The sequence below is a fragment of the Euwallacea similis genome, chromosome 14, assembly GCF_039881205.1.
Source record: "Euwallacea similis isolate ESF13 chromosome 14, ESF131.1, whole genome shotgun sequence".
Classification (NCBI taxonomy): domain Eukaryota; kingdom Metazoa; phylum Arthropoda; class Insecta; order Coleoptera; family Curculionidae; genus Euwallacea; species Euwallacea similis.
Window position 1 is genome coordinate 52,384 of NC_089622.1, and position 22,918 is coordinate 75,301.

General features: G+C 34.0%; 3 protein-coding genes across 4 annotated transcripts in view; 2 read left to right on the plus strand and 1 right to left on the minus strand.

Moving 5' to 3' along the window:
- Nucleotides 1-907: 907 nt before the first annotated feature.
- TBC1d7 (TBC1 domain family member 7) lies at nucleotides 908-2,204 on the plus strand. Of its 2 annotated transcripts, XM_066397067.1 has the most exons (5): nucleotides 908-1,238; nucleotides 1,310-1,326; nucleotides 1,396-1,784; nucleotides 1,842-1,971; nucleotides 2,031-2,204. In XM_066397067.1, the coding sequence occupies exons 1-5, from the start codon at nucleotides 1,043-1,045 to the stop codon at nucleotides 2,130-2,132; spliced, it is 834 nt and encodes a 277-aa protein (XP_066253164.1). In that variant the 5' UTR covers nucleotides 908-1,042; the 3' UTR covers nucleotides 2,133-2,204. The 2 variants fall into 2 exon arrangements, with proteins under 2 accessions (XP_066253164.1, XP_066253163.1); XM_066397066.1 differs by having other exon boundaries at nucleotides 922-1,238; nucleotides 1,310-1,784; nucleotides 2,031-2,203.
- A 237-nt stretch (nucleotides 2,205-2,441) lies between these two features.
- On the minus strand, nucleotides 2,442-3,074 carry EMC6 (ER membrane protein complex subunit 6). The gene is made up of 2 exons (XM_066397068.1): nucleotides 2,806-3,074; nucleotides 2,442-2,673 (listed from the first exon to the last, which is right to left on the minus strand). The coding sequence occupies exons 1-2, from the start codon at nucleotides 2,924-2,926 to the stop codon at nucleotides 2,462-2,464; spliced, it is 333 nt and encodes a 110-aa protein (XP_066253165.1). The 5' UTR covers nucleotides 2,927-3,074; the 3' UTR covers nucleotides 2,442-2,461.
- A 9,405-nt stretch (nucleotides 3,075-12,479) lies between these two features.
- Nucleotides 12,480-22,918, plus strand: part of LOC136413515 (homeotic protein empty spiracles-like) — a 28,414-nt gene continuing 17,975 nt past the window's right edge. The window contains exon 1 of the mRNA XM_066397108.1: nucleotides 12,480-13,247. Within this exon, the coding sequence (XP_066253205.1) occupies nucleotides 12,707-13,247 (541 nt within the window). The 5' untranslated portion in view covers nucleotides 12,480-12,706. The remainder of the gene's footprint in view (nucleotides 13,248-22,918) is intronic.

Consider the following 22,918-nt stretch of genomic DNA (forward strand, 5'->3'; position numbering starts at 1 on the left):
TTACTGGTAAAATTAACAGTAGTTTGAAAAACTGGTCATCAAAAATGAAGATTTCTGTCCTCTGTCCAATACACCTATGCCATCAAAAAAGATTTACTCACCCTGTATATATTTGTAGTTAACTAGGTACTGGTACAAGGAAAACCCGGACGGTTAGACTGGACCTATTGGGAGACCTTTTATAAACAATTTTAGGGAAGTAAGTATTCTTAATATTTGAAAATTAATTGAAAAAGGCCGAAAAACAGAACTTCGCGTCTTCTCTTGAGTTCACAAATTACAACATCACAATTTTACTTCCATATTTCACTATTTTCAAAGTTATCTTCAACCATGACACCGCTCAAAAAGAAATGATCAAAATCAAATCACTCCTAATATCAAAATTTCAAATTCTATTGATAAAACAGGAGCAGAAACGGTACTAACAGCAATTGGGAAGCATAGGTAAGGACAAAGATAGAAAATGGAAAAGAAAACTTGAAATTAAGAGGTGGAATGACAACCGGAAACGGGAGATTTTCCAAATCTGAAATTACCGTCAGTAAAAAAAGCGCCATTTTTAATTCAAGGAATAATTGTGATGTTAGTTGCCTACAACGGCAGAAATTTATATTCTATTATTTGACGAATATCTCAATATGAGCTGAATCCCAGTAATAATCTATAACCAAAAATTTTAAGTACCGACTTTTTCATCCTGCTTCATTTATTTATCAAATTCACAGATCTGAAATAACTTTCTAACGGTCACAAAAAGTAAAAAATGAGAATTGATTTAGGCAACTACCAATACAATAATTCGACAACACTTCTTAACCTCAAAGTTAAGATAAAAATACATTTCGAATTTCGTCTCGGTTTTTCACTCATTGACTCCCCTATTGCCCCACGGCAAGATTTGATCTTGAATTTATCCTAAATTATTCAACCTTAAATCTAGGTTTCACGAATCACTTGTACTCATTAATTTCTCGATATCAACCTAAATTGAAGTATATTTGAAAATGTAAGAAAAACTGAAAACTATTTTCCAAATATTATGACTATGAGCACAGATGAGAGAAATTTCCGTTCTATCTACTATGAGAAAGTGGGTTTCAAAAATGTGGAGGAAAAAAAGTCTTTAGAAATTTTGCTGAAAGAGAAACACCTAGATTTAGGGAAATTAAAGCAGTTTTGTTTGCGTTTCACTGTGCCTCATGTTTATAGGAGTTTCTTATATAAACTACTGTTAGGTGGGTATATGGAGGAGTTTTCATTTTATCAGCAAATGACATAACTAATGGATAATTTGATTTATTTCAAGGAGTTATACCAGCACAAGTTGAGTTACACACTTTTGTTATGAACCAACGACAACAAGAGTTTAATGACTTGCATCACACACTGCAGGTGATGCGTCTCATTGATGAGAAAACAGCAAAATCTCAGGTCTTCCTTTTAATGTGGTTAATTCAAACTAATAATCTAATATTTGACCTAAGTTTGCTATATGAAAAAGATGAAGGAGTCATCAGTTTTTCAGCAATTGTTAAGTGTTTAATCCATTTCTTCGATGATGATGTGGATATTTACTGGATTGCAAAAAAATTTTATGAAAATATTGCAAAAATAAAAAGTGAAGTTCCGAAGTTTGTAGAGATTACATATGCCATTTTAGAGAAAGAAGACCCAGAATTGTACAGGGCTTTGCAAAGTGCCTCCGTCTTAGATAATCTGCCATTATTGCAATGGTTTGATTGTTGCTTTGCAGGGATAATTCATGATAATTGTCTGATAAAGTATGTTTCTTAAATTAGTAACATATGTAATTTAATGAAAACATCCTTGTAATTCAGGATTTGGGACAAAGTATGTAGAGGCTCTTATAAGATTTTGGCTTACTTAGTAGCAGCTACTTTGATGACCTTAAAACATAGAAAAGTGAAGATCAATGATCCTGTTGCTATAACACTGGCTATTAAGAAGGTGACTTTATAGGGATATTGAGTTCTTACAGAAATATTAAAGAAAAAACTGTTTTGCAGCTCCCAGAAGAAACCTCTGATGTGATTGTGAATAAAACTGTTGATATGTGGCTACATCATTGTGGCCCTTTGACTGGGCATGATAAACCTAAAGGGACTTAGAGTAATTTTTTTTCGGATTTAAGTGTTATTTCATGTAAAAATACATAATGAAAAAGCAGAAAAGTCTAAATTTCATATAATTAAATAAAAAAATTAACAAATGTCTTGTAAATGATTCTATTGTATCATTTCAAAAATGTCAGAATTAGGAAGACACTTAACCATCATAGATAAGGGCATTTTAAGATAACTTATTTTGAAACACCTTTAGTTGTGATGGTTAAGTATTTTTTCAAGGTCCAACCTTTAACCTTACTCCCAGTTCCTTTGCTTTTAGAATGTGGGAAAAGAAAAATGAAAATCCACATATGTAAGAACTAATAATTGTATTAATAAACATGTACCATGCCATAAATAAAAGTCCAACACAAAATATAGGTGAATAATTGCCCAAAAAAGCCATTTGTTAAGAGTGATTTACGAGATATGAAATATTTCTTCCAAGTTGAAAAGCCAGCTTTATATAAAATCATGAGCCACAAGCTGGTGACTGCACAAACGTAAAATAGAGCTCCATGGAGGTTAGTCAGACCCAATACACCTAAAATAGGAAGTTCTTTTAGATTTGGTTGAGTAGGTAGTGATAAGTTATTTGCCACAGTAATAAATATGAATCACACAATTTAAAAGTACTGCACAGAAACTCTAGTAATTATTTCTTGAAAATAAATACCTGCAGTACATCCTGAAAGAGCAGCCATTGAAGTTCTACAATATTCGACTACTGCTAAGTTGTTTCTAATAGCAGATTCACTATAAGCTACAGAAGGGTCTTGTTTTATTTTACCAGACATTTTACCGATACAATTGTGATGTATAACAAATTATGCTTTCAAGATTTTGATAATTTCTCGCTCAGTTCTCACAAATGTAATTAAAAAAAATTACAAAATCAATTCAATTATTTATCCATTTAATTTGAATTACTCACGAACGAATGACGTTTCAGAAGTTAGGTTAGAATAGAATCTTATGACGGCGTCGAAGTCTGCGTAGGCACGTCACGTCATCACACTGTTTGAGTTGCTTTTGAATAAAATCCGCACTCCCCAAGGTTTCTCTGCCATAAGTTGCAATAAAGTTTACCTACTACTTGCCTAGTTTTCTTTACAGATATTGATCCCAAAAAGTTCTTGTTCCGTAGAAATAATTAAAACACAAATACTCTCAAACATATTTCCTCTCTTGTTTCTAGTATAGGTTAATCGTGACACACATATGATGTCACCGTATTATTTCTCTAGGGAGCTAAGATTTGTTGTATTTGTGTATATTTTATCACATTTATTTTTAATTTGAATAAGTTCACTAAATTTTATTAAATGTAATAGTGAAAAAGAACTCTATTATTTATTATTTCCAAATAACTTATGAAGAAGAAACATATTAAATTTTAAAAAAGTGCATCACCATGTCGTCGTTTGTGACGTCACCTTTTTTTTATTTATCGGTTGCTCCATCTATAAGATATGCATGGCTTTAGCTGCTAAGCAGAGACATTTCTTTTCGTGGTAAACGCTTTCTTGCTTTGGTGTTGTATAGATGGCGCCACGTCAAAATATTTTTGATAAAATGAGAGCATAAGGGCTCGTACTCTCAAAAATTTAATTACATATGGATGTAACTTTAAACATCATGGTATTAGAGCGCGATTCACTCTGATTCTGACCATCTGTTACAAAGGATAAATATTTCTAGTGGTGAAGCCGTCAGTTTTCAATATTCTTTAAGTTTGATAATCCATAGGTTAAACCAGACTGATTGTCTTCATTTACCAAAGAGTAAAAACTACAAGACCACCCGGTGTTAATAAAATATGCGCTCACCATCCTTATAGTGTGATTTGTACCCTGCCTTGCAAGAGATACTTGCGCGTTTCAACAAATGCACCAGGTGCAGTCATAATCCTGGTCCCAGACGATCATTATTAATATTAAAGGCACAAGTACCTTTTCCAAGAATACAACTTCGCAAATTTAGTCACCAAAAAATGAATAGCGCAGATGACAATTTCGCATAAAAATTTAAGTAAAAACTGAAGATTTCCCGATTTTAGCGACATTTGGCTTTGCAGTACACGTATCATGCCGCATTGATATGTGAAGGTTAATACTCAAATTAGATAACATCGATTTTCTGAGTAAAAAATGTGTTTAGTTTTTGGTTTCTGTAATATATATTCCAGGCTTAACAATATGTAATTACTTGGAAGAAAATGGCGTGAAACCTGACTGGAAAGATTTTGCAAATAAGTCAAACATTTTCAAGGGCAATTTAGGAATTCCTAGTTTTCAAAAAAATCTTACTGACGATATTTAGTTTTAATTCCTATTGCTCCGACTGTCCCGATCAAAACAACTTTAGCCCAACTTAGAGACTCGGTTTCAGTGCGTCTGTTGACTGCTACTTTTCAAATTGCGAGGAGCCGCAACGTTTGTTTGACAGGCGATGGCTTTGACTTAGTTGCAACTAAGTAAAACCTCAAAAACAAACTCAATTTGAATAAAGATTGTTTTCTTTAGTTCTGTGTGACAGTATTAACAAAACCAGTATAAAGCCGCATTACATTTCCGTGATTACCAGATTTAAGTAAATACGTTTCAATTTCAAAACTGAAAATTCGATACAGCTATCATCGAACTTGCCGCTCGGTTACTGATAGTAAGAAGTCGTGAACAATGAGCTTATTTCCTAATCGTTGTGCACGCAACCCGTAGAAAATGAAGAAATATGGAAATAAGGGGTTTTTCGATATTACTTCTGAGTCGGCAATAATGCAATATCTCTAAAATCCTCGGAAAAATCACATTGCAGTAGCATTACTTTTTGCACTCCTCAATATACTGTTTTGCAGTTCGTATGCGATACTTTAGAATTAAATTACATTTATTAATTTAAAATAAGTTATGAGGTCTTTCTGATTTTTCTTGAAGGGATATCATTTTAATAATTATTATCCATCGGCAGCAATTTCAAGCCTAGCGAGATACTTTATGGGAGTACCTACCTACATACATCTGAAATGAATGCCTACGGGTCGCAAAAGGTTAAGCCAGAAATTCCACTGAGATTAAACAGTGTTATAAGTCATTACTATGATTCAGGTAATTATCATGATGTGTGTATCAGACTGCGACTGACTGAATAAAGTTATTTCTTTTCTCCTGTAGAGAACATGTGTGATCTGATGGATATCGGTATTATAAGCGATTAGGAGCTTTATTCGTGGAAAAAGGTTTGTAGACATACGAATATTTACTGAAACAACTATAACAAATATCTCGTTAATTAATTTCGATCAAAGGGAGAAGAGGGACTGAAAGCAGTTTTGTACCTACTATAGGATGAAAATCATATGAAAAGGTAGGAAATAGTAAAATGCTATAATGCGCATGAGAGCTGAGAAAGCAGGCACGGATTCAGGAGTTAATTAGCAGTTCCTTAGAAATAAATTTATAATAAACATGTTACGCCCTTGGGGAGACGCATTTGGACCCTTATTCCAAGTAGGAACCAACGGGGGGTTCTCGAAATAATTTGGGCAACACCGGTTTCTCGTTCTTCGGCCCTATCTGGCCGCTGCATCGCAGATTTGTTAGCCTAAATGGCAGCCATGAAAGGCACAGAAATGATTTAATAACAGATTACAGATAATATTCCGTGAATCTATTTGGCTTAACGAGTGACAGGTCCCGAGAGTTTTTTGTGGTCACGGATTAATTGGCCGTTTAGTTGCCTTATTATAAAATTTGGGAACACTTTTCTGTTCGTAATTGGTTGTTGGCACATGTCACGAGATTAAAAACATAATCGACCTTTTTTTAATGATTAATACATTCTTTTCATTGGTCTTTCAGCCAGCCGTGATACTCCTAACTAAACTAACTAAAACTAAAAACGTTGATTAGTGTTAAGAACAAGACAAACTGCTACATCCTCACTATTCTCACGAACTCACTGTTCTTTTGCTATGCAGTGTAGGTACTAATTCTGAACTATAAGGGGCCTCGTGAGTTTTACTACAAATGGCTGATTTCTGAATTCCAGTAGATTAACAGTAATTGCGGGTAATCAATTACAACCCCTGCTGCCCCCTTGTTCACCTTCACTTGGGCATATCTCTCTCTCGCACCTTCGTGAGCGTCAGCATATTCAAAGATCACGAATCACCGATGATAGTCATTAGGCGTTCGTTCGATCGGCTGCTAATACTTAGTTTAAGTTCAAATGCGGCCCCCAGGGGGGTAATTTGCGAAATAGCCCGCCACAACACTTTAAAATAAACAAGAAAATAAGCGAGTGCCCGCTTCAACAAGATGCATTCTTCATTCAAATATGCGCCATTATTTCAAACATTCATCGACAGACCATTAGCACTCACTGACGCTAAAGAGGAGACTTTATTGGGACATCCGGTATATCGGGTATTATTACAAGGCAGTACACATGTAATACACAGCGGAATGCATTATGCAAAGCAGGTTCAGGTAAAAAAGCATTACTATCCTTGTTATCAGTGAACTCAGATCGGTCGTAACGACCCGAAAAGTAATTTTATTGACAAAACAACTACTCAATTAAATTAAAATACCGCAGTCATCTACGATATAATTGATAGTGGAAACAAAGGAGCGCTGATGTCATCGTAAGTGATCTGCCGTCTGATCATCAATAATCCTAAAGACATCCAATCAGAGCTACTAAACGTTACGGACAGAAGGGTTTTCGGTGGTGCACGATAATTAAGGAATACGGAAAACAATGACCAACACTAACTTGCAATATATCTTATGAGTGATTAATTATCATTTTTAACATTCATGGTCTGTAATCATGGGAAATTATTGTTCTGATGGAACCTTACGATTTTTAGTGTTTGTCCAGTGGTAGCTCAGTAGTTTTGTTTATTCTATACACTGTTAAGATCTGCAAAATGTGAAAAAGCCGAAAAAAAAGGAACACCATTTGAATAATTGCTCGATTCGAAAAGGTTATGATAACAAAGTAAAGACATGAAGAAACGGATTTAAAATGTTTTAAAATGGGTAATGAAAGAAGACAAAAATGAAGACGGTGACAGATTTGTAAATGAAGCGTTGTTCTGGCAACAAAATGAGAAAGCCACGTAGGACCTCCACGTTCACCAAATTTAAATACTCGTACATCTGACTTTTTTCTCTTAGAGTTTAAATTAATTTGTATATTCAACGCTCGTTGAAACTGAGAAAAATTTATAAAATCGCATCAACACCAAATGCACCATTATGAAAAATGACATTCAGTTATTGAATATAGCAGACTTTGACTTTCTGCGAAGGGTGAATTTATGTGTTATAGAGAAAATGGGGGTTATTTTGCACATAAACTTTAGTGTTAATCTTTTACTAACAATGTGAAATAGACTCAGCAACCTTTAACTTTATGCAAAAAATATCATTTAATGCTTCAACAAACATCTGGCCAAATAAATGAGCTAAAGTAATCTTTAAATCAGTGACAGTGTTTTATATTAGTGGCACTGTTAATTTTTCTATTGTGAGTATTGCCGACAAAGAACACCGGTGTGAATTATGACCACTAAATTCAATACAAGTCGACACAAAGGTGTTTCTGTTATTTCTATTACAAAAGGTGTATAATTGTCAATTTTGCACGACCTACGAAGTGCGGCACAAGTTTTTATTAATTCTTGAAACCAAAATTTCATGGTTTTCACTTTTATTTGTTGTACCAATATGTTATGTTTCTTAATTTACGATTTATTTAATTTCAAGAAGAGTTCTTAATGTTCATTATCATAAAACATGGCTTAGAAATCTTGCTACGGGGTGTAAATATGAAATAGTTTAGTAGTTGTACTAGAAGTCCGTAGTTTAAAATATGTAATACAGTAATTAGATATTTTGATTGATTTATTTGATTTTAATTGAGAATTTCCTCGTCTGTAAACATCAATATCAATAATTTATTTCATAAGGCGAAAAAGGAGGCAATTTCTTGCCTTCGAGACTTTCACAGCCGAGACGTAGTATCATGTCAAATTCAAATATTTTTTCATACCTAGGCAGTAAAAAGGTTTCTTTACAGCTTAGGCGTTGAAAGCGATATGCCTGAGCCATTAAAAGGACAGTTTTAAAAGCGGAGATCAGTTAAATGAAAAACGAGTCTATAGGGAGATTCTATTTAACATTACTTATAGAGGGAAAACGTTATTTTGAGTCAACCTATATATATTCATTTGCCTGACAAAACCAGTAGGTAGATAGATAAAAAGGTGAAGGAACCTTTAATGTATACGTGAAAGACTTACCTGTGCTCGGAAAGATTTAGAACTAAAAATATTTTGAAAAAAATTTCAGATCATGCACTAATTTACTTACAATGTCGGAAATGGTTGTAGCGTATTGAAGAAAGAAAACCTTAAGTTGCCTAAAAGCAATAATATTAATAAGGCGGTCCGCCAAACGTATATGCGGGGTCAGCGTTTTTAGTGTTCCTTTGAATGTGTGTTCTTTTTCTCTTTTTAATAGTCAGTCTGTAATATATCGTGTTGTAATCAGGTGCTCCCTTTTTCTTTTTCTCACCCACTGAAGCAACCCTCAACATAGCGAAATATAAATTTTACGAAGTGCTCTGTTTATTAAAGCGAGCAGCCCTTTAGAGTAATTAGGCACCCTCTTTGATGTAAAACGATTGCATCTAATAAAGGATAAGAGGGAGAAAAGAGTTATATCGAAACTAATCAACAAAGCTAAGCAAGATACATAACATATCTAGCGGATTCGTTTTTCCCACGGTTTACATTCCCTAAAGACCGTTTTACAAAAAATTGTAATAAAATGTGGGTAATAGGCATAATAAATTATACAAGGAATGCTTATGGTTATTATAAACACTTTCGTTGTCAGTTTCATGTAATTAACATCATATTCATACTAATAAAGTGCGAAGTAAATGACTTTATGGCGTAGTCTAGAATATGACTAGTAAAGTGTATAAGACATGGAAACTGACACGCATATCATGATAATGATTGTAAAGAATGTGTTTGTCTTATTAACAAATAAAAATTGTTTTAACAAAAAGATTTGCATCAGAGGAGAAATTCATAATTTCTGTACAGTGTGATTTCAGGTAAAATAAGAATACATTAAAATTCAACACCACTAAAGCAGTATATTTTTGGTCTCACCCTGTATAATTCTAAATAGTTCTAAAATGTGCAGAAAACGAAAATAAATCGTCATGTCTGGGTTATTTTACTTATAAATAACTTTTTTCCCACGATTTTTGTTATATTCCATAATAAATTACAACTCAGTATGTAACTCAAGTGTAAGGCTGGGATTATCCAGCTTCATATTACTATAAGTCATAGTCGTAAATGTAATTTGTTTGCATATGATGTCATGGACAAGAACTACGTTTGCGACTATGAATTAGTGATGCGAAGATGAATAATTTCGGCTTATCTGAAAATAGTTAAAAGCAGACATCTTTATAGGAAATCGAATTTTGATAAAAAAAGCAACTTGTGAGACATTGTATCTGAAAATGGTTCTGAGTGGTAAAAATTTTCAAGATGCATACATCTGTACATACAGGGTCGTTTGCATGTGAGAAAACTGTAAGAGATGCACCAAAAATATTAAATAAAAATATTACGGTGTCTTATTATCTACGGCTTTACTGAATATACAGGGTATCTCAATGTTTGGATTATACGCCCAATTTAAATGATCCTTCATAGCACGATATCTCCTATACTTAAACTGAACACTTGTCGAAATATTTAGAACCAATAACTGATATATAGCAAGTACTAAGTGAAATAATGATCACTTCTCATTAAAATAAGGGAAGTTTTGCTGTGGCTGTTACGATATTTTGGGTCACTCGCAACATTCGACTCTGCCATAGTTGTAATAATATGCCTTCTTTAACATCTTGCAGTATTTTGTACAGTTTTTTTTAATTATAGGCAGTTTTCATACTATAAAACTATACATATGTATATACCGAAGAATAATTTAATGCATAGATATCCTGAAAGTATAGTCTAAACATCTCAAAAAGTGAAGAAGCTATGAGGATGAACAGAAAAATGAAATTGAAATACCTTAACCCTCTCAATTTGAGACAACCTGTATAGTATTTTAATTTATATGTATTTTGTCCAAAAATTTAAATCTTTAGTAATTATAGCTATTTAGCCTATAAGTGTATTAATAACCGCAATTAATAATCAAGACGACCTAAAGCGTGAGCGAGACGAGCGTTTGAATAGACGTTATTAATCGACTATTAGTATACGAGCTAGTAACAATATTTTTCTGTCGACTGCAGGTATTCCTCGATGTCCTTGAAAATGATATAACTTTATTTTGGATTTAATGTAAATTAAATAATTCATTTGGCACAAACGAATGAATGCAGTGGTCATGGGAATATTTCTGGAAAAACGCGATGAGTAACAGATGACAAAAACTGAATGTTTGATAGTTATATTTGTCCGGTGATTCTCAGTAGGACGATAATATAGTGATACTATAATTGATATTCGAATATTACCGTACGTTTATCATAATTATAGCACGTAAATTATAATAAAATTACCGGAATTAGCCACAAATTAAATACAAATCACACAAAGGCAATATGTCTTGAATCATAACACTGACAGCGACATTTCATTTGTTATTAATTTCCATGGAAACCATAAATAACAACAATGGGAATGATGACGACATTGCGGTTGAGCAGCTGACTATGTCATAATAGTCTGTTATTCAACTGTTAAAAAAATGCGAGAAAACGCACTTCACAGTTATTCGATACACCCAATAATGGTGTAAATGAAAATAATATTTAATTTACATGTATCTTTGGGTATCTACAGCTAAATACATGAACACCCTGTAGAATGAAGAGAAAGCGTTCTTTTTTATGTTATAATTTGCTGCCTATGAGCAGACACTATATAGAATTCTACTGATCCGTTAGAGATTCTGGCTCACTGTTGGGATTAATCTATATATTCTATATAAATTTTATGAATATTGCTGAGAAAATGGGCTAATTATGGTCCAATAATTTTCAAATTACAAATTTTTGCTGGCCCGTTAGAAAATCTTCCTGATTGGTTTGTTAGGATGACAGCGGCATAAATGTCAAAAACTTCGGTCAGAAAATGAATTAATTACGGCCCTGTAAAACATTGACAGTTTTACAGGATCATAACTAACTCATTTCGTTACTGATTTTCATCAAATTTATGCATATCATGTACAGGCTAACACCCTACATACTGGTCTAATGGCCGACAAGAGTTTCTAACGGGTCAGAAAAACTTTTACGCAGGGCCGTAATTAACGCATTTTCCGACCGATTCTCCTGCATACCGACCTGCGAACCGATACTCCTGTCAAAAAGAATTTCTAGCGGAAAAAACAAAGTCATAGGTAGTGCATTTTTCATGGGTCTGCAAATTAGCACCTTCTTCTGTTGACTTCGTCGGTCTTTTTATAGAGTGAGTACAGCTAAGGTTTCATGCAGGAAAGCGGTGATGTGATATAGCGGCCGCTATAAAACATTATTTGCATATATTTTACATTGATGTAGCGGTCGGAAAGTTTTTGTTAACATCATATTAGGGCCGCTATATTCCGGGAATGCTATCCTATAGGAAACTGTAACTCAAGTAGGTTTCCAGTAAGCATTAAGATTCTTAATCCGTTGGTGTAATTTGCAATATAAATTCAAACAAAATAAATGCATAAATAAGTTAAAATGATAATTACAGCAAATGCGACACGAAAGAGGCACTTAATCGTCTCGGAAAAAACAGCATTGTTATAATTAAATCAGATCTTGGTCCATTATAGCTATAAAACGTTCGCCATAAAAACCGGAGATATTGTAGTTGACAGGGGGTATTAAATAAATTAAATTACCGTAGGTCCCGCCCAAATGCGCGCGCACCGCTAGGCGGGACGGCCGTTAATTGCGTACAAAAACAAACGTATAGTTACTGCGGGGCATGTTATTTTCTAAAGACTCCGGCAAATTGTTCGCCAACCTGTTTATCTTGCACTTATACAAATCGTAAAAGTAATATCCCATCGTTTATGGAGTTAAACGAGTTTTTTTCTTCTTGGATGGAGAGGTGAAAATAAGGGGCCGTACTTGTCACCTAATGCCATTTCGGTTAGGGGCGCCACCCAATGGGGTGTGCGCATTGGTGCGTAAGGTGTTGCCGCAGCCGTCCAATCAGAACCGGGCGCCACCCATCACCACTCTTTTCCATTCCTCCATCGTTCCCCCACGCCGATTAACCATGTTGCTGGGTTACTCGACTTATTAACTCGAGAGTTTCGATAGCGGTAGCACGTTAACACTATATTAACAGTTAAAACGTTTATAAAAATCCGATTTATGCGGTCAATTAGACAGCGGTGCGGCGCGTAGTATATTCGGGTGAATATGTGGTTGATACGTAGCTAATTCGACAAAGGACCAAGTTTTGCGGGCGACAGTGGTGCATAGTTTCGTCGCAAAGTTCGGACCAATTAAACATGATGCCTTTGGCACCGACTCCAATTCTTCCTGTGCCATCTAAGCCAAAAATCGGATTCTCAATCGATTCGATTGTAGGGGGTGCCATCGGAACCAGCCCTCAAACGTCCCCAGTGCATTACTCCGAGAGTTCGGCCCCGTTATCACCGTCGAGCGACGCTGAGCAGCGACTCAACGGCTCTCCAAAGAACTACTCACCTCAAAGGTCTCCAATGGGTTCTCCGAAACCACCAATAATGGTACCAGGAATACCGGCGCATAGTTTGGTACGACCGAACCCTACATATGACCCCAATTTGGTGGCGAAGAATGGGTTCTTGCAACCGGAGATGATTCATAATCATACGGGGCAGCATCCGTTTGCTTTGGCCGCCCATTTTCAGGGGGCAGCGTTGGCTGCTGCCTTAAGTGGTGGGCAGCATGGGTTCCCAGGTCAACCATCACCCCTTTCCACACATACCCCTCCGAGAGATAGCTACCCGTTGTATCCTTGGCTGCTAAGTCGACACGGCAGGATATTCCCTCATAGGTTTCCCGGCGGTAAGTGCTTACCTTAGTACAAGACTTCAGTTGAAGAAGCTTTCATCAAAATAAGCTAATCGGTTAAACCAAAATAGCTAATTATCGCGGAATATGATGCTTTACTGCATGAGAAAAGTTAAGTGTGAAAACTAATGTTTTACTGCACGCAGATTGTCAGTTGACCAAATGACAATGAGTGCGGTAAAGTTAATTATTTTTGCAGTTCCATACGCATTAGATAAGTGCCTACAGTGTTTTGCCTTTATCTATACGGGCTATCTACTCAAAACGGTAAGAAATACGAAATTGGAAAAATAAGAGAAAGGTTGTCATTTTGAAAGCCTTTTAATTTTCCATATGCATACAATGTTGCCAAACAGTTTTTAGTTTTCCAGGTTTTGGGGAAAGTGTAGAATTAGTTAAAAACTTTATTAATTGTTAATTCTAAAACTACAATTAAAAAAATTGAACGCAGAAAGGTTATTTCTAGATTTTTTAGACCTTTAAAGAGAGTTCACTTAATTTGCATTATAATCATGCGGCACAAGTATATGAGTTCCGACGTTTCGTGTATGAAGACATCCATTATTAGTATTTTTCTACTTTAATTTTTTTACTACGCCGATTAAAAAACAGGTAGTTCGATAATTTAGGTGAAACAAAAGGTAATCCATTTACACAGTAATTCTTTTAGAATTTTTAATATAGCAATTTCTGGAAACCAACTGAATAGAATAAATTATTAATATATGTCTTAATCGTTGCGCAACGAATACTTAATGTCAATTCCTTTTTCGATCAGTTTACGATTAAAAAAAAAAAATCATGAAGAAAAAGCGCACGTGCTGTTTACTTATGCGGGAGCATTCTGTAATGCTAATAGACATCACAATTTATCGGAACTTGTGTCTGGCAAGGATAAAATTAAAGGATAAATACGTACATGCGGCAAAGTAACTTTACCGTATATTCGTAGGAAAAGGAAATTTCCCGACGGTAAGTCCTCATATAGTATCAAAACTTTTGTTGAAAAACAGTTGATCGATCAACACGTCTAACCGATACGGTAAAAAAAACGAGATCCTCAGCGAAAACATCAAAGTAGATGTACCTTTATCATAACTAGTTATTCTATTATCTTATGTCTATTAACACTATATTTACACGGGGTGATAGTGAAAAGTAAGAATTAACATCTTTATAGAAATATTAAGAAATAATATAATTATGATGAATGTAAAAAAAAGTTGTCAGAAACGCGCGTGACGCTTTTCTCAGCGATATGACGTCACAAAGCGGTATGCTTGATTTTAACCAGACTGCGAGACACATAATAAATTAGAGTTAATGGTAGAAATTTGCCAAGTTTACACAATATTTGACAGCAATTTGACAGGTTTACATTGCCTTTCTCTTACCTAGAAAAGTCTCGTTATGAGAGTTTGCCGCAAAACTGCATGGTTGAAAATAACTAAATGCATTGTGGGATATCAAAATGTCAGCCTCCGCTCAAAGTATTCTTTACTAGACTTATTACTTTTGACAGATTTAGTTTCAATTTATTTGGAAATTAAAAGCGCTTCCAACTTTTTAACGCTTTATCCTGTAAGCATGTGATTTCCGAACTACGATTTTCTACACGAAGCAAAAAAGAGCTGATTTGCCTATTACCTTGTACCTATCTCATTGTACATATGGTACCTTCAAGATAAGAACAATGTTTCGTGGCAATTCTGAAAACACCAAGAGATGCGACTCGAGATGCGAGTTTAATGAAATTGCGAAAAATTTTAATTTTGAGGTCAATAGAACGTGAAAATTATGTAGAAATAATCAGACATCCATTTTTCTTAAATAATTTAAAAACTTAGTGGTCATCACAGGACAATGATATATTTTAAAGAGACTATTATGTAAAGAGTCCAGATGTATTTGCCAGATTTTCCATATCATTCACTTATGGATATATTATTTATATGCTTGCACCCATAGGTCGAGTTGGGATATAATTCAACTAGGTGAGAGATAATTTAATAATAAGTATGGATTTATCTATTATTGCTCATGGTGATATCTGTGAATATACGAATGAAGAAGATTCGAAAGTAGGCATAAACTAAAAAAAAACATCGTACAGGGCGTCCGTGTTATATTATATGCCTTATATTTAATGATTAGGCATTTTTGCTAAAATTTACTTAAAATACAGCTTAATTTAAAGTACAGCACGAATTTTATAATTATAGTGATGTAAGGGTAGAAGGGTCGTTCCAAGCAGTGTCGGCTTTATGGGGGAAGACGAGGTTGGAAGACCGCTCAAGGCAGCAGACCAGTAACGGCGAAGGAATTTTCTGGTCGGCGGTTTTTCTTGAGAATACGGGGGCGGTGATTAAAAATTTCGCCCAGGGTTCCAGACATGCTAAAGCCAATCCTGCTTCTAAGAAAGAAACTATAAATTAAAGGAGCCACCGAAAAATTTTATTTTGTTCCACATTGAGAAACGTTCTGTATTTGGTCCATTAGGGATGGAGTTTTGTCTCGACTTCATTCTCCATTCCTAAAAACCAATGATTTTTATTTTACTAAAATTGACCTTAGAGTTTCCGATATATTTCTCAATCCCCTTTTAAACCCTGAAACTTGCAAGTTTTGATTTCCCACCGTTTTTCTGTTGTGCAAAGCTCGTGACACGAAACATGCTACAGATTTAAATTAAAAGACTATTGTAAATTCTATAAAGAACGCTTTGTGCAGTCGTCAAAAGAGATTCACACGTAACAGTCAAACTGTTAAAAGTTTAAACCAAATAGCGCTAAAATTAAATCTCAATTAACATTTAACCCCAACTTTCTACCTCTATCAGTAGGCTTGATGTAAGTGATGATTAAACTTTTGTTACAATCGCATGAAAGGATTTTAAACGCTAACAATTTTTAACTTCGCAGCCTGAGAAGAACAAGTGTTTGCCTCTGCATTAACCCAAATCATCATTAGATTCTCATCAACGCGTGAGTGCAATTATCAACGTGAATAATACGTATACGTACCTAAATTATATGCAAGCGTTTAGGAAGAATTTACATATACATAATAATCAATTTTACATCAATCATGTAAACACGAATTTTATATGTTCATGCAGGAAATACTATTTAGTATTAGTATAACAATTACTAGTTTAATATGGTCGTTTCGTTATTGTTACATGTGCATGTTTAATTTCATTAACATTTTCATTATACTTTATTATCAGTATTGTTATCAACAAAAAAACAACTATTACCACTAAACCAGGATTTCACAATGAAATTATCAATATGCTGGAGAATGAAGAGAATGATCATGTTTGTACGTCTTCACTAATTCCAATTTGCAATAAGCTTATCTTGTGTCAGTAGAGCCTCATCATCAATTCTTATTTGCATGTCAGTCTTCGCCATCGTTATTACGGATCTGATTTATTCAGCATTATCTAATTAGATTTGTTTATCTTTGATCAATGATCTTCTGGAAGAACCAGTATTTATCGAATATTTAATGATAATCTGCTAGTAATTATTAACGATATAGAATTTTTTCGTTTGGAATGGTAATTACAAGATAAATATTACTGTTGTAATTCAATAATTGCAATACTAATATATAAAAGTTTTCAAGAGTGGAGGGAGCAAGGTTTACAGGAGGAGAACCATGTTAATTGCTTTATCTTCATATATTGAGAAGTCTTTCACTCATACGTTCATAATTCGTTCATTATGCAACCATTGAAAATTGTGACTTTTTCCAGGAGTGCTCCTACTTACGGTGTTGGCCAAAATACTTGGAACTTATAATATTGCGCCTTTATCTAGACAACCCTGTTCTAATATAAACAAACCCATTAAAGCAAACATGCCCTATTATCGTTCGACAAAAATATAATATTTACATTTTGTTGTTTGCATTCTTTTAGAGAAAAAAATCATTATAATTTAAATAAAAAATATATTAAACCTATCGTTAAGCATAGTGGAGAAATTGTGTTAGTATAGAGATGCTTTTCTTGGTATGGTATGGACCCCACTAATTGAATCGTTGGAAAATGGATAGGTTCATGTATAGGGATATATTGAGAAGAGCTTGGGAGCGAGTTGAATAAAACCTTATTACGTAAGCGTTACATACAACATTTTATGTTGGATTTCATGTTAATTTGCTAATAATTTAACTTTTATGTCAACGTTAAAATACCTCCGAAACCTCAATCATCTGTTAACAGAAATTTAATCAGTCATTGTTAGTTCCGCAGTAAACATATTATGTCTCCTGCTTTATTGTACTAGGATCATAATGAATCAGTTTATGACTGCAAAACAGCATCATAAAAGACTTTTTACATTATCGAATTGAACATAAAATATCTATTGACACATGTTAGAATTGACATGTGCATTCTTTCAATAATTTCTGGTAAAAAATCGCATTATTAGTTAAAATATGTTTTGCTGACATCAACCACGATGCATCATATTATGTTATCTATTAGGAAATTCGCTGTATAAAGGTCTAATACTGAATGTATTTTTTATTGATTGAACTTCTGGGGAAAAATAATGAATTTTATATTGTAGAGCTTCAAAAGATGTAATAAGGAAGGACTCTTTGTATTTCGGTATCTCTAACGGTTTTCGGGGATCACCTGAACTTGGACACCCGATACACGGCAATGGATCTTGTGGCTAATCTGATGCCACTCCATCTGCAATTTTTTTCAATTAAAAAATATATGATTAAGAATTTGTAATCGTTTGGGCAAAAATTGAGTCGATAATAACAAATTCACAGCTTTGGCCGTTATCTATGCAGCTCTTACATTCTTCACGATCATCTTCAAAATCTGAATTTTACACTGCAGGATTGAACCTGCAGAGAAAATTCACTTATGGGTAAACTTACACTCACTGAATACCAATTTTTTTATCAATGTAAAAAAAATTCAAATTACAACTTTACCGATTGGCCGATATTTGCCGTGCATACATCGGATGGAATTGAGAATGCCTATTATATTTATAGTAATAGTATGACAAAATCCGAAAACCATGAAGCTATATGAAGTCTCCAACAAAGAAAGAAGGAAACACACAGGAAGAGATAGGCCGAAGATGGATATTATCAGAATTAACGGACTGTTAAGCCGATAATGTATACTATGTTACAAATAATATACTTGTTACGATATGACGGATGCGTTGAATGTCAAATCAGTTTTCTGTCTGATGTATGGCGAGCATGTAGTACGGGTATAATTATCTTGTTTTACGTTAGTTGGCATATTATACTGTATAAAGCCAGCTAGTGTAATTAGGGACACGTCACATATAAGATTGGTTTGATCGTGTGGTTAAGCCGTCGACTGATGGAAGGTAGAGTGAGCACATTTTAGCTCCTTTCCAACGAAAATGTTAATTTTAATCGGTGTTATATTATTAACATGTAATTGATGATGGTATCAGTGGATGTTGTGAAATTGTATTTTCTGGAACACTTGCTTGCGAGAGGTGGAGTGAGCGCACCTCTAGATATCGCTATATAGATAGCCCAGGAATCAAAATTTAATCAATAACCTTGAGTAGGTGGGTATGCTCTTCTCTAACTTATAATTAATTAGAAAATATGTATGTAACGTGAGTTAAATGAAAACCGAGAGAAAACCCCACCTTTACTTCGCCATTACTCCAAACGAGGAACATTGAAATTTTAACTACCTACCTCAGACATGCAGTTGTATAAAATGCCGGTTTTTTAATCGATATCAGGAACATTCTATTCATCTGCTATTCCACTAACATATTTAATGATTTACTTAGCCATTTTTCAATGTAATTGATGTGTAAATATGTGCGTTTTTTAACCATCCCTGATATTAAATCAAACTTGTGCTAAGGACGCACTTTATGTAAGTTACAAAAGGAGAATGAATAAAGTTTTTTTAATAACAACATAGATTGTAACAATTAAGTAATTGGTAGTCAAAAATATTAGCTGCGGCGTATAAATAATGCATCAAAAATTATATAAGCAGGAAGTTCTCATTCTTAAGTTGAATTTAACGTGTATAAAACCCATGTCATTAGTTCCTGTGCACTAAGTGCAGCTACCTAGTTCATAGTGTTTATAAATATAAATTTGAAAAATTTATTGCGGCTAACTTGAACTAATGAAAAGCTGAAATGCATCAGTTATGGCCATTTGCATCGATATAAGCTTAGCACTGGGTGTAAATTGACAATTTTGACGTTGTTGTTATTTATGGCTTGTACTACCTGTAGGTACGAATAACTTATATTCGTTTTGAAATGTTAACATGGCTTATATGAAAGTCAATGTATCGAAGATGGGATTGAGGTGTTTTATGCAAAATATTCATATAATTTCGAGACAAATTAGAAAAATGCAGTAGTATATACACTAGAATAATCTACGCAATTTTGTCAATTTTTGAAGAAATTCAGTTATAAAAAAGCAGTAGTTCATTGTTGGAAATGAAATAATTTCAACAGAACTGTATGGAATTGTTTCTCTTTTCTTTCTTTCTGTAGATAATAAAAAAAACTACCCTCTGCCATTCAAAGAATACTCCATATATATCCAACCAAAGTTGGATCAGAAGTTGTAGGCATTCTGAAGTATCTCCATTCAGAACTCGATTTTTTCGATGTTCATTAATAAAAAAAAAATTAATGCATGTCAGTATCGCTTTGACGAAGTTCCCAGAAAATACGTAAAAAACTGTCTTGAAAACGAAATCTTTCAAACAAAAATATTCCAAGGATAAATACCAGTACCAGAAGCTTTAGGTTTCCAAAAACAATTTTTTTAACTTTAACTTTATTTCATTCTAACGTTTTTTAGTTAAAACTTTGTGAATTGTAAAGCTGCATTAATGATCTTTCCAAGAAGTGCATAAAAAACTACTCTCATTGTACAAGAGACACGTCATAGACGTATGAAAGTCGAATCAGAAGTTATAGGCTTTCCAAAGAAACTAGTTTGAGAATTTGAAAAATGTGTAAATTAGAAATTTGTAGAGGCGCGTTAATAAAATTCCCAGGAAATACATGAAGAATCACCCTTTTTGAGAAGTAATTCGCCAAACACATATAGGAATCCAACCATAACTAATAGATTTCCAAAATAACCTTTTTTCAGAACTTGATTCCTGTTGGATGTTTTGAAAGAAAAAATAAGAAAGAAGAGCCTGGTTTTAAATACACTGGGTGTTTCAAAGAAATGAAAATAATATCTTGATCTTTTAATTAAAAAAATCAGGTGCGCTATTCTATTGGAAATGAGTGTAGCTATACTATATATTGTGAAATCCAGCATTATCTAAAATTATACTAGGTGTCTCATTTAAAATTCGAATTTTGCTATCATTTCTGGTTTAAAGCACAACAAAATTATGCAATAACTCCTTCAATTCAATTTAACATCCCGTGCATAATTGAAAATTTAATTTTACTAGGCACGGGTACAAAAAATATAAAACAGAAGCATCTCTCAGGGATACACGGTGGACTAATCAATTATTAATATTCCCAATTTCTACCAATAACGGTAAGGTAAATTAAGATACATATTAAAAATTGGTAGGTAGACAACCATAGTTAGTATGCAACGTATAAGCTGGAAGATATATTTTCAAAATGGTTTATTACAAGCCTATTGACACGTTCTCCATTCCATTACCCCAAAGGTTGTTCGTCAACAACCTAATTTATCACTTAAGCAGACAGTAGACGTCACGTTCAAAAATTTTTCGATAATAAAAATGAAAATTATCATTATCTACCGACAATTTATAATATAAAAACGGGCATTATGCCTCATGAAATTACTTTCAGAGACGATTACTATTCTATTTAGGTAGCCCATGGACATTTAAGACAATTCGTCTTGAATAAAATATTAACTTTTGTTAGAGGTAGTCCACTGAGTAATCCGTTTATGGTTTCTTTTAAATACCCTTCCACGGAAGAGGTCGTAGTAAATGCAATATCGTCAATATGTCGTCTGGTGTCTTTGCGAAGGTGTCTTAGTAGATTTATTAAGCTGTAAATTTCTTATTAACTTGAAAATTGCGTTTTATCGAGAATGGCGGTGATGGAAGAAGCAGCATCAAAATATACACAAGAAACCAGTGAAGTGGCAATTTAAAATTATGATAATTTTTGGTAGATATAATACGCGCTAAGGACCCAAAATCATGGGTTATGGCTCGAGATAAGCATCGCACGTATACATAATAAAGGCTCGAACGCCCGTAATTATTTACACATTAGCGGAGTCCGCTATAATTACGTTTAGGAGTTTTCTGCCCGTTATTAAGTTTAAGTTATGAAATTAATACCTTAATAGCAACGTAATCGGTCGCTGCACTAAAAATGCCATAATTGGCTCTTCAGTTTCCTAACAGCGCCATTAACTGCTAACTTCGTCGAGATAAAACATGCAAAATGTTACCTACAAACTGGGTAATTATGCCCGCAGGTCTTCCCATAATTTGCTTTCAATTAAATGCGCTCTAAAGTGATTCGACCCATCCTAATTGCGAATCCATGCAGAACCGACGATTTTGTTGCCTTTGTATTGAACACATACACGAATGCTCTTGATTAATCATATTGCATAAAGTCGCGCTAACACGGAAAACCTATTCTCACGCCATTCTAGAACTGAAGCGTTCAGGTATCATCTTTAAGTATAGTGAAATCACTATCGAATCTTTTCTGTTATGGTACTATAGGTACTGTGCACTAAACAATTAGTAACTAAAACTACTACACACTTGGACAGCACCAAAAGACTTTGTATCGCCTTATGACTCAACAATTATTTCGAGCTTGACCGAGAGTATAATAGATTATACGGTCCAGTGGATTCGACAGATAGTATACTTGGAGTGCGCAGGTGACTATATCACTTCATGGACTTAACTACTACTTGGAGTACGAAATAGCTTATCCGGTCGAATAGGCTCAGTAAATGTATTTGGAGTGCGTAAAAGACTGTATCACTTTACAGCTACTTGAATTGTGCAATGGTTCATTAAGCCTAATAGACTCAACAAAGGTCTTTGGAGTTAGTAAGAGACTGCATCATCTTATCGACTCGTTAGTTGCTTGGAGTGAACAACAGATTGTATAGTCCAATGGATTCAACATTTACTTTAACTCACTAAATCACATTCACACTTAAAAAAAACACTTGTTTGAAAAAATTTTTTCCTCATAACAAACAAGTTGATTGTTTTTTGCCCTTGCTACACTGAATGCAAAAAACCATATCGCTTGCGAACCTTTACTTTTTACTTTTACTTAATCGATATACCCGAGATAATAAGCACATTTGAATTTTAATATTTTCGCCTGTTAGAAATATGGAAATTTAAGCCAGCACATGAAATTGAACTCGCAAAGAAACTTTAAAATTTATTTTAAAGATAGGCAAAGCGGTTTTCGAAACGATACTAAAAATCGGATTTTTTTTAGTATAAGAATATTCATGTAATAGTCTTCTATTTATTTTTTTTAATTTTTATAAATCAAAAATATAATTTCTGAAGGGACACAATTTGCAAACTCAGTTCAAATGCGTAAAATTTGACATTTGCTAAATTTCTAACCTCACTCATTTGTCAAATTTGG